General features: G+C 41.8%; 1 protein-coding gene across 1 annotated transcript; it reads left to right on the forward strand.

The window, feature by feature from the left end:
* Nucleotides 1-601: 601 nt before the first annotated feature.
* On the forward strand, nt 602-2495 carry LOC145431053 (uncharacterized). The gene is made up of 2 exons (XM_080306366.1): nt 602-759; nt 1548-2495. The coding sequence occupies exons 1-2, from the start codon at nt 725-727 to the stop codon at nt 2323-2325; spliced, it is 813 nt and encodes a 270-aa protein (XP_080162492.1). The 5' UTR covers nt 602-724; the 3' UTR covers nt 2326-2495.
* Nucleotides 2496-13080: the final 10585 nt, after the last annotated feature.

Consider the following 13080-nt stretch of genomic DNA (forward strand, 5'->3'; position numbering starts at 1 on the left):
AGAAGTTTCTTCCTCTTACAAGAGTTTTCCCCTCCCACTGCTGCATAGAGTTCATTCATAGGGAATCATCTGATTGTTGGGGTTTTCGTGCGGTTGTTAGCTTGCAGAACAAAGTGACTTTGGGTGGCTGCTGTTGTAACTAGGTGCTGTATAAACAAACTTGAACTGAATACAACTAATGTCAAAGTGAGTCAAGTCATGAGTCATTCTTAGCTGGCAGCAGTTGTAGTGATCACATCCTTGTTGTGTGCATGTCTCTACCTGCCCTACAGCAATACATGAGATGTTGACAGCACATGCTGGCTGTTTAGTCAACTCTTCAATCATACATCTAAAAAGAATAAAGACAAAATTATATGAAGCTGTATTAGTTACTGGTTTGATATTAGTCTGTATAAAAGGCTCTTTGAGGAAACTCCTTTTTGTCTCTGTGCCACATTGAAAAACATACAGGTTAGGCTGATGTCCGCTGTGAAAAGATAACTCTTGGGCACAGATCCTCTGCCCTTGTGAGTCAGATTCAGCTTTGCTCACAGACATGACACCACAGAGTGAGAATGAGCCAACTGAGCTGAAGCAACCGGCACTAATAAGGAGAAGAGAGCTGGGGCTCCTCACACTCACTGTTTTCCATTTGCCCACGCCGGCAGCCGGGCTGGGATGAGGGGCTAAAATGTGATTTTTTTAAAAGAAGAGATCAACGCACAAGAGGTGAAACAGGGCAATGACCTTCAGTCGCGACTTCCTGTCTATACACAGGTGAGTTCCTTAGATATCAGAAGCGATAGACGAAGGTTAACAAAGCTGAGGAAATGATCTAAATCAGGGGTAGGCAACTCCAGGACTCGAGTGCTGGTTTCCTGCAGGTTTTAGATCTCACCCTGGGCCAACACACCTGAATCAAATAATTAGTTTGTTCCCAGGCCTCTGGAGAGCTTCAAGACATGTTGGGGAGGTAATTTAGCCATTTGAATCAGCTGTGATGGATCAAGGACACATCTAAAACCTGCAGGATACCGGCACTCAAGGCCTGGAGTTGCCCACCCCTGATCTAAATGAAGCTAACTTTTATAATTAATAAGAGCAGTTTCAAACGTATTGTTTTCCAGATAGCTTTAGCTAAGGTTTGAATACATACATACTGTGAATCATGAGAGTTTTTATACACATAAACTGGTATATAGCTATTTTGCTTAGGAAATTTTAAAAGTTTGCACGTTATATTTATTTTCCAATTAAAAGCATAACTTACTGCTGTATTTTTCAGTGTAACTTGACTTATAGGCTAAATGAAGTTAACATGAGTCATCTTAAGACTCCTGTAAAGCTGAGAAATTTATCAGTGGTTTGTTTGCTTGCCTGGGTTTCTGCCTTCATGAGTAGTACTGCCTACTCATAAAAATAGAGAACAGCATTAAGAAATCTATGTAGACGAGATAAGTCAGCAGTGAGTCTGTGGTGAGGCAGCGACAATTTAGAGAATTATTTAGTGTCTAAACTGTTTTATGTCATTCTGAGCTAACCGCCCCGTGCTGCACTCTCTGCAGGTCGCATCAACTTTTAAAGTCGATCTGGGAGATAAGCTGCCTCTGCCTTCCTGGTTCAGTCACAAAAGGGGTGCACCCGGCCTCCAAAGGATGGCTACGCAGGTTTTTACTGCTGAAGCTGGTGACGGTGCTGCTGTTCCCCCATGGGGTGGGCCTCCCCCTGCTCCTGGGCTGTGTATTCAGCCTGCGTGCTCTGTTGCTCCTGCGCTCCCCTCACATCTCCACCAAGCCCTCCACTGTCCTCCTGAGCCAACTGGCTCACTCAGATAGCCTGGTGCTGCTGCACTGGGCGATTCAGCTGGGAGCGACCCTGGGCAAGTGGATGGAGGAGGCGGGCTGGAAGGAGGAGGTGAGTTTTATGAAGGACGGGAAATTGGTTTGGTGGAGAGAGGCCGCAAAAGTACTCTGTCATCAGCTGCTTGATGCACATCAGCTGGCCTCTCTGCTGCTGTTGGGTCTGCTGGGACTCGAGGCCACGCTGGTGTCACGCTGGCCTCAGCAGACTCGGAGATTCAGGACTTCTCGCTGGGCGCAGCTCAGCTGCCGTCTGGCCTGGATGCTTGTGCTGCTGGAACTCACGTCTTTGCTACACTGCAAAACATTGCAGGACCCCTCAGCATTTCAGGATGCTCAGATTTCCCCTCCTGGCATCGTGCTTCCCCCCTCCCTGCCTACCTTCTCGTGTTATCTGAGGAAGATGTTATGGCTGGTGAATTCATGGCTGCATTACACCATCTTCTATGGTCAACCACAGAGGAAAAAGAGTTCTTATCATTAGACCTTTGTAAGAGGAGGAGAAATGGTTGTATTTATACAAAAACAAAATCTTATTTATAAAAACTTATTTTACAAGCCAGACTATGTAAGCTTTTCTGCGAATAATCTGTCATACAGACTATTTGATTTTAATTTATAAAACCAATAAAAAAAAATATACTAATGTAAAAATGAATGCTTTAAATGTTAATAAACATGAATTTGACTACAGAAAGCAAAGTAGAAGTTACACTAGGCCTTCTGTTCAGCTGGAACAGGAAATACAAGTGTTTCATACTTACAGTAGTCATAAATAGACAACTAATCAGTGACTAACCCATCATCTGAATTCCCATTTGCATAGCCACTTATCCAGTTCAGGAGCTTCAGAGTAAAATGAAAGTGATTTTTCAGAAACAGATCATCATTGAGGAAAATTAGCTTTATGAATGATCTGAGGAATTTGCTTTAAAAATTAATAACATTTTAATTTCCATAAATGACCTTTAATTTGACCTTTAATTTGAGTCCACCTCTCGCCCTATGACAGCTGAGGTAGGCTCCAGCTTATCCCAGCAACTCTGATAAGGATACAAGGAAAAGAGAATGGATGGACTTTTAATTTGTATCATATTTGCTTTATCTGGCATTTGGGGGAAAAAGCTGCATTGTGGAGTTTATTCAGGTTTTTCAGTACATTCTTTGTATCATATGTGGTACACTAGGCATCGAGGGGTTAATCTTTGGAATTTTTGTGTTTTATCTGTTACAGGCGGAGCCATGCACTAAAACATGCTTTATCTGCATCTGTTTGAGTCTTAATGGGACTATAATTGACAAAATTAATGTAATGTTATATTCAGTAAGAGTTAAAACATGTGACTATAACCATTAACTCATTAGGAAGCTCTTTACTGAGGTCACATATCAAATATGAATTAGTGTAATTTTCTCATAAACTTCTAAACAATTCTTCTTTTCTTTGTATTCAAAGTCGTCACACCCTGCTCGGCACGACGATTCAAAAAGAGTTCACATTTAAGCCGTTTCACTTTTCAGTAACCACATTTAATGCCCATCTTTTATGTACAGTGTTTTATGAACTGAGCAGAGGAACGTCTGACTGTCAGACATAAAAAGACTGTTTAATTCTTTTAAATGCAACTTTTCATGTGTAAACACAAACTAAAAGCAAGTTTAGTTTTTTTTAACATTACTTGGAGTAACACCTGAAATTTGCTTGGAGTTTAAAATGATGTATTGACATATATTACTAAAAAAACAAATACTTTTGGTACAACAAAATGTGTTGCAACAGGACAAAACATCCTTTAAATGGGAATCTGAACACACACGGCTTTCACACTTGATTTTTGAGAGGCTTATATGACATGATCAGCTTTACGTGCAAATGCGCGCTCACTTGTTGTCTCTCCCTTATTTAAACTGGCAGCCAGCCCAGGAAATGGTGTTAATACCAGAGTGCAACACAATAAAAGGTTTGCCGTGGTAAAACCGCACACTAGAGCTCATAACAGTCTTTTCTAAAAGGTTTCCAGTTCACTGCAGCTTTTCATCATTTCTTTTGTGCGGCAAAACGGAAAACAACAACAACAAAAACAACAAACTGGGATGGGTCACAAGGAAGCTCTAATGAATGGAAATGGCCTCAGTGTAATTTCCGTAATGTCTTCTATTGATTTAATTTGTTACTATTTGGATAGTACAAATGCGCACACGCTGATTGGAAAATAATTTTCCTAAACGATTTGATGGATGGTTAGTGAAATGTGGGTAACTTTGGGCAGGACCAAAGCCACAAACACTCAGCTTGGCAGGCAGGGCTGTATCAAGACATGATCTAACCAACCACCACAGTCATACCTGAACTCCTCACATTTGTCACAAAGCACATGAGAGATTCAAGATAACGACAGGTGCTTACATCTGGATAGAATCTGCGACATAACCACGTCACACACAGCAGTCAGTGCCGAGAAATATGTGCTCTGTCGCTGCCATACATGATGAAATTAAGGAAGTTCCAACCACAGAGAGGGGTGAACACATTACATGGTTCAAAGTTAATGTGAGCAGCAGCTTCCACGTACTTGTGACTGAATCCAGAGTTTGTTCTTGCAGTGTGCGGTGTGTCCAGCAGAAGGAAGCACAGAGCTGCTTGCTCTGCTTCTTTACATAATCCACTCCAAGGAGCTCCTGACACAGTGTAAAAGACTGAAGAGGATCGAGGAACCCTGCTTCTATGCTAACCTATTTACTACTGTGTTTGTGTGTATCAGTGTGTAGCTGCAAACTCAAGTGTTCCTGGAAGAAATCAATTAAAGCTGAAAAGCGAGGAACAGCTTAAGAAAGAGGGGCCTCGGTGGCCGCTTCCTTCCCGTGATGTTTGGCAGTGGTGGCCCTACACAGACTACTTTGGCATCGCAGCTGTCACTCACAGGGGAACAATGTGGGAGGTTACACTTTTAAAAATAACAACATGTCCTGTTTGTTCTCTCGAACGAGTCAAGGTTCATCTGCACTACAGGCTGTAAAGGAGAGACCGTGGTAACTGGGTCATTTCATCTCAAATCAACATGGGCCTTGTGCTCGACCGGTTTGCATCAAAGGTTTACGGACCGAAGTTTGTATGTCTGTAATGAGCCCTCTGACATTTAGACTTCATCTTCTCTCAGCTTTGATCTTTGATGTGTTGTCTTTCAATTTTAAATATAAGGCTGAAGTTGAAATTTTTCATACCTTGGGTATTTTCCTTCTCCTGTTCCTGTTTTCTCCCACTGCCTTTATCTGTAATAATAATGCGTCTGCTGTTTTGCCTCCGTACTTGTGGCCTGGGTTTCACTTCTTCTCTGATCCTGCTAACCATGATTCTCAGGAAGGCTGCCATGCTCCTCGAGTTTATCTACTCTTTTTTTTATGCTTAAAACTCTATCATGTGAAAGTCACCAACAACCTGCCTGTCGGCCACTTTAAAACTCTTTCTGTGTTTGACTTTTCCTAATTAGCAAATGGACCAAACCTGTATCCACTCATTGCCAACAGTCCTGATAGGACCTGATTTATTTGTCCTAACATTTCTTGAAGATGAGGTTGTGATACGTTCATCAAAAACATGTCATTTGTTACCAATGAAACAGTCAGTAACATATAACAGTACAGAATGGCCTCTTGTTTTGACATGTAGTTCAACAGCGCCCTCATTTGGGCTGTTTCATTTTTCCAGTGTCAAAGAAAGAAAAATCCATCAGTCCAGATCATTAAGCCACATGCTTTGTCACACTGTTGCAGCTATGATGTCTGTAAAGAAATCTATCAATTAATGTGCAGATTTTCGCCAACTGATTAAACTGACAGTAAGTTACAGTTTTACATGTTGTTAATCAGAATCAGAATCAGAATACTTTATTAATCCCGAAGGAAATTAGGGTTACAGCAGGCAGCGCGCTAATGGCGCATGCACACTCACAAAGGAACCTTCTGACCAACTTTACACAAACATCACATTGGGGAGACATGTCAGAAAGGTAGGCTGATAGGAAAAAAAACAACAAAATACATAACATGAGGTAAGAGGAGGAGAAAAAAAAACCACACTCAGACTGAGTGTGAATATAAATGTATATTAAAAAAAAAACAACAGCAAAAAAAGTTCATCATAGCCTACTTCTACCACCTGACGCCTTGTTCTCATTTATTCTGGTGAATCTGTGTGATGGCATGGATCTCTTCCTGTGGATGAGAAATCAGAAAGATAACGCATATAAAGGCTTTTAGGATAGTAAAGGTTGCAGACCTGTTCTAGACAGGTTAGCATGTCCATCCCTTGAGCTGTGACACACGTTCATTTCACTGTATTTAACTGATTTTTTTTTTTACCTGCAAACGTACTCACAATATACAGGAAAAGTATTTTTTCCTCCTTAATTCTGATGTATAAATAAAATATTTATAAACTGTTACATGTTTCCAGCAGAGATTTCTCAAGTTTCTGCTGCAGTTGCGTCTCCAGAATGTTTTCATAGCAGTGGTCATGTGGAGTGTCGCACCAAATACAGAATTTCCAGTTTTATTATAGTGTTGTCAAATACAGGTTACTTGACAAATATGTCAAAAAGAGAGACAAGAAATATATGCCTAGTTAATTTCCTGCTGTTAAAGATGATAACACTGAAAACCAAATAAGATTTTGAAATTCATAATAATCAGTTTTAAGCAGGAATAAATAAGAAGTTAATGTTTCAACTCATTGTAGGGTGTCGCTCTCGTTTGCTCACGTTTATTAGAATTAATACCAGCATAGGACAGTCTTGACAGCAGTGTTGGTAAAGTTACTTGAAAAAACTAATTAGTAACTAATTACTGATTACTTCTTTAAAAAGTAATCCCGCTACTTTACTGATTACTCATTTTCAAAAGTAATTAGTTACTTAGTAATTTTTTAAAAAACATGATACACAACGTGAATACGTAATAAAGCAACAGACCTTTCAGCCCAATTCTATTTTTTATTCATAATCCATCATATGAAATTGAATCAAATAGAAAACGTTTTATGAGTTTTAATCTTTTAATTTTACGCATTAAGCAAAGATTTAACTATATGAAACAGTTTTTGACTTGAAGAAATTGTTTAACATTTAAACTTATTTTCTGCACATTCTGCATATTCTGTTTACACTCTTTCAAATAGATGCAAGTAAAACACAGCAGAAAATAAATAAAATCAAAGATTCAGCGGCACTAAGTCCTGTCGCTCTTAAATCTATGTTCACCTGTTTAGCAGGAGTGGAGCAGGTGGAGGTTTGCCTGGTGTCGCAGTCATGTCCGCAGGGGGATCCGGGGGTTTCTCTGTGAATGTCACGTTCCCGTGGCGGCATGCTAGGCGCTCGCTCAGATTTGAAGTTTGATTTTTCGCTGTAGACAGAAGTTTTCTTCCCATGCAGAGTGTACAGTGTACGCTAATGTTATTTGTCACTTTTTACGGACTAAAACTTAAAGTAATGTAAGTACGGCCATGCTTTAAACTGCACGGTCGTACTCTCTCCATCACTCCATATTATCCATTGTTGATCTGCACACGTCTGTTGCTGCCACGAGCGTCGCACATGCTTACGTCACTGTCATGAGACACTCTCACAAACAAAATCATGAAGGTTTAGTAACGCAGTAACGCAGTAACGGAGTAACACAGCGTGCTTACGGGAAAGTAACAGTAATCTAATTACTTTTTTGCAATAGTAATCTCTTACACTACTCGTTACTTGAAAAAAGTAATCGGACGCCCATCTCCGCTTGCCAGTGGGGGGCCACTGGAGGGGGCAGCAAATCTTGGGTGGTGGCCAGTGCCCCCATTGCCCCCTCTTAATGGCACCCCTTCCGGCCCTAAAAAGCTGTTTATTGCACTGAGATAATTTTAACTAAGAGACAGCTATGCATGTAGGTTGCTTAATGAACAGCTGTATATACAGTATATACAACCGAACTTTAAATACAAAGCTTTGGTTATATTGTTTATGCTATTAGGATGAAGGACGTCCTTTTTTCATGTATCATTAGAGGTATTTATGGATTTTTACTGTTTCTAAGCTCAGCACTCAACACAGCTATGGTAACACAGTGCTTTTATCTATTGTATCACACAGTAAAGAGGGTTAAAATTAAACTAAATTCAATTATCCCCTGGAGCAATGCCAATTTTCCCCTTCAAGAAGACCATGTTTGGAAAAGAGCTGATACAGTCTTTGAGAGCTGACTTTTTACTCCCTTGAAATGAGGAACATCAGCCCATTATATCACAAAGACAAACAGCTCAGTCTGAACAGGTTGAGGTCAGTCTGGTCAGCCTGTCTGCCTCGCCTCTCAGTCTGGAGAAACGGGCACTCACCCATGGCTGCTCATGCTGCACCTATCAGTGCTGTGGGGTAAACAACTCCTCCTCGATCTCAAGCTGTAGTAGTTCTCGGAGGCCTCAGTTAAAGCCAGCGGCATTGATCTGGGCTCTGCCCAATCGAGTGTCTAATCAGGTCAGAGATTAATGCCGTCTCAGGGACTAAGGTCACACATGCACACAGGAGTAAAGGAGTAAAGCCCACTGTACTCCTGTTAACATCAGTCCAAAAAGAGCCTACAAAGCTCGAGACTCCTGTGTTATACTGCCTTGCTGCCTTTGTCCAGCCTTGTTGTCAGGGGAGAGGCATGTACGGCATGACGGGGCTACCCCTAAACCCTCCTGGAGCCTGTGAATGAGAGGATGGGCAGAAGCAAGGGAAGAAAAGCAAAGGAAATACACTCATCATTGCATTAAAGGAGCGTTGGACAGAAGGGTCCAAGAAGAAGAGGCCAGGGAGGGAGGGAAGGAGGCGGTGGTGGCAGTAATGGGGTCTTTGTTCTGGTTGGTGTGACTCACAAAGCCCTGGCCAGGGCCGCACAGCTTAGTTACCCTTACCAAACACAGAGAAGCAGGAGGGAGGAGTGCATATGGGTTTGTGTGATTGGGGTACGTTTTGGGGCTCTAGGTCGAGGTAATATAGGTCCAATACTCTGATTATTTACACATTTAATTTTATTAATACTGCTTTAGCATCCAGCCCCTCTGATGATGGCTGAATAAATTAAAGTGGATTTGGTGGTGGCAGATGAAAGTCACTGTAAGGATATATGTGAAAATGGCATTGTTTGCACTGTTTTACATGCCACTGTGGCTTATATTAGGCCTTGCCAAATTAATGGGATACCCTCTGGATGATTACATGAAGCTGTAGCTTGTTTAGGCTCACTATCTGGATTCAATTACAGTAGTCAAGATGTGAAACACCATTCAGGAAATATGCTCTTATCACACGGTGTGACTCACACTTCTTTAAGTGCTTGTTCTTCAACATCAGCAATTAAGACGGTTAAAGACATCTGGTGGTGTGCAAAGCATTGTGTGTCTGTGTGTGTGTGTGCGTCTCAGCTCAGTTTAGGCTTTAAGCAGGATGTCCTGTCCTCCCTGCTGCTATTGTGGAGCGGTCAGCCTGCCAGACGCTACTCCTAAAGACCACTTCCCCTCTGTCAAGCACCTCACTCTCTGTGTCTCTGTCACACAAAAACACATTGTTCACACGGACACACAAGCACACACATGCTCACATACTGTAGCGCCCCATGCCAGCCTGAACACAATGAAAACCTGGCCAACACCGCCCTGTCACCTGGTTAAAAATAACTCTTTTTGCAACAGATTATGGCTGTGTTTTAACAATAGCAGGACTTTGATCAGCCAAAATAGCACTACGCTGTTATTTTGAGGTATCACTCACCAGAGCTGACTGTTATGTTTTGGCTCCGTAAAGTTGCCAGGCACCCCGAAGATGTCACATCCATTTTTTTTATTGTGCTGTATTTATACTATATATAATAGGGGGGGGGGGGGGGGGCGGAAGACTGTACTCTCTCTGTCAGATCTGAGGTTTTACATATCAGGAGATAATTTTTAAAATCCAGGTCTCGAAATGATTTAAATACTACCTCAGATCGTTATTTAACAGTTAGCTGCGGTAAAGCAGAAGAAGTGTGTGAAGAACGAATTACGCCGCATGATTCAACAGCTTGTAGAACCACTTTTAGCAGAAAAACATGAAGTTTTCTCACAGTGTTGTGGAGGAATTTTGGCACACTTCAGTTCATCGAGGTCTGCGGTCGTTTGTTTATGCACAGATCTCTTCAGGTCCCACCGCAGCATTTCAATCATGGCGATGTATGGACTTTGACTGGGCTGTTGCAACATTTGGACTCTTTTTTTTCTTCTTCAGCCGTTCTGTTGTTGATTTGCTGGGCTCATCGTCCACTTACGTGACCCAGATTCAGCCAAGCTTCAGCTGTTGGACACATGGCCCCGTATTTGACCCTAGAATACTTTGTGGTTGACTAAATAGAATAGAATAGAATTCAACTTTATTGTCATTGCACATGCACAGGTACAGGGCAACGAAATGCAGTTTGCATCCATCCAGAAGTGCTTTAGCCATGATATAGATATATTACAAATATATATTAGCAATAATATAGATATGTAAGTATATGAAATGGGTCTATTATGGTATGTTATAATGTACACGGTATGAAGTATGTTATGAATATGCTATAACTATAAGTATGTACAGGCTGTAGTGAGTACAAGCTATGTACAGGCTATGAACAGGATATAAATATGAAAAACTATACAGAAATATGAGATATACAGCTATACAGAAATGTGAACTATGCAGGTTATAAACAGTTGTAGATTTAAAAATTATGGTATTGTACAGAATGATTATTTACACAGAACTATACAGTAGTGCAGTTAAGATAAGTAAGATATGTGGATAATTTCTACAGAGGCTCCATAAAGTGCTAGTGGTTGTGAGTGGTGGTTCAGTCCATGTTATTATTGTGTGTATGAGGGTACAGTTGTCCATTGTGTGTGTAGGTGGTTGTGTGTGTGTGTATGTCCAGTCCATGTGTTAACATGGGTCAGATGTCAGGAGGCAGAGTTCAGGAGTCTGACAGCTGTGGGGAAGAAGCTGTTCCGGTACCTTGGGATTTTAGTCCGGAGGCTCCTGTAGCGCCTCCCAGAGGGCACGAGGGTGAAGAGTCCATGTGATGGGTGACTGGGGTCTTTGCCTCCAAGGTACAGAGCTGCAAAACAACCACAAATCATCACCCCTCTGCCACCATGCTTGACAGTTGGTATGAGGTGTTTGTGTTGATATGCTATGTTTGGTTTTTGCCAATAGCGGCGCTTTGCATTATGGCCAAACATCTCCACTTTGGTCTTGTTTATCCAAAGAGCATTTTTCCAGATGTCTTGTGGTTTGTTCAGATGCATTTTAGCAAACCTAATGGATGCAACCATGTTCCTTTTAGAGAAGAGTCTTTTTCCTTGCAAACAAGCCGTTCCATCTTAATGTACTAATGTTTCTCACAGTAGAATGATAATAATAATGGATTGCATTTATATTGCGCTTTTCGGACCCCTCAAAGCGCTTTACAATTCCACTATTCATTCACTCGCACATTCACACACTGGTGGAGATCGTAGCCACAGCTGCCCCGGGGCAGACTGACAGAAGCGAGGCTGCCATATCGCGCCATTGGCCCCTCTGGCCATCACCAGTAGGCCGTAGGTGAAGTGTCTTGCCCAAGGACACAACGACCGAGACTGTCCAAGCCGGGGCTTGAACCGGCAACCTTCCGGTTACAGGACGAACTGCCAACTCTTTGAGCCACGATCGCTGATAGACTTCAGATTGTTTTGAAATGGGCTTGTAATCCATCCTAGATTGATGTGCAGGAACAGACCTGCTAAAGAAATAGATAGGCTGGGGAGAGTGAGGAGTTTTCATGTTCTCCCTGAGCCTGTGTTGGTTCTCTCTGGGTACTCTGGGTTCCTCCCAAACAGTTAGTGTGATCAGGTTAACTGGTGTTTCTAAATTGCTCGTAGGTGTGGTGGATGTGAGTGCTTGTTTGTCTCTCTGTGTTAGCCCTGTGACAGACAATTGAACAGTCCAGGGTGCACCCCGCCTTTCATCCTGTGGCAGATGGGATATCTATCTCCATTATTACAGCAGTTATCTTGTGGTTGAAATTTTTACTTCAATATAACTGCGATGTTATTATGAGGCAGCACTTACTCCTAGTGAATGTTTATGAATTGCTGCATCTTCAACAATATTTCAGACCGTTTGACATTTCTTCACCATAGATTGGTGCTACCTTATTAGAAATAATTCTGCACTGTAACTTGCACTGTTTTGAAACTAATTATTGACTGATGATGTTTTCAGGCAGCATGTAATTCCCTCAGAAATAGTCAGCAACCCAGGAACTCAGTTCATCTCCCAGGCATGAAAGACCTAATGTTCAGCACTCAGAGCCTCGGAGTTCAGCTCAGGTTTTCATTCTCAACATGTTGGTCAATCAGAGAGGCTAAACCCAGAACTAAAAACAGCTCTCTGCTGTGTAACCCCCCCCAAACCCCTCCTCCTGGTCCTCTCAACTGGTGTGGGTTGGGTATGCACATAACTCACTTACCTCCTCTGCTACTGGTTTTTTGCCCTTTGAACAATCTCTAGGGTACCAGCCTCCAACTTTTCCTTCCGGTGAATCCGACCTTGCCGTGCCATCTGTCCAACTCTAACGAGTAGGCAAATGTGGACCCAGACCCAGTTAATCGTTGTTGTGGTTTTCTCTGCATTATTGTTGGGTTCTCATCTTACAATATAAAGGGGGCTATAAATATGAGGTGACTGTTGTTGTTATTTGGAGTTATATAAAAAAAATGGAATTAAAAATATTGACAGAGAGCAAAAAACAAGAGGCAGCCAACATCAAAAAAATGAGCTTTGAATGTCCCTGGCAAACCTGGAAAACTATTCCTGAAAACTACTTGAGCAAATTAAAAGGAAGCTGTACTGAAGAATATAGATGATCATACCAAATATTGACTTGAACAATGAAGTTATACAAACTTTTTGTTAGTGCACTTCTGTTTATACCCGCACATCCTCCAATAAAATCTCTCCATCTTTATCTCATCCAAGCAAAATAAAAAAGAAAGACTTTTGTGATGGATCACTCTTGTGTGGCCCTCTCTCCTTGTCCTCTCCTTCTTCACAAATCTCTATTCACTCTCTCCCTCCTCCCCTCCTCTCCTTCTCACTGACCGAGGTACTATTGTCTCGTTTCCTGTCACCGTGCGGGCGGCTCTCCGCACGCGCACAGCAGGCGTGGC

Source organism: Astatotilapia calliptera, chromosome 2 (genome assembly GCF_964374335.1).
Source record: "Astatotilapia calliptera chromosome 2, fAstCal68.1, whole genome shotgun sequence".
NCBI lineage: Eukaryota > Metazoa > Chordata > Actinopteri > Cichliformes > Cichlidae > Astatotilapia > Astatotilapia calliptera.

Coding starts and splice junctions, on each gene's coding strand:
- LOC145431053 (XM_080306366.1), top strand. CDS start 725: ATGACCTTCAGTCGCGACTTCCTGTCTATACACAG. Junction 760..1,547: donor GACTTCCTGTCTATACACAG/GTGAGTTCCTTA, acceptor CACTCTCTGCAG/GTCGCATCAACTTTTAAAGT.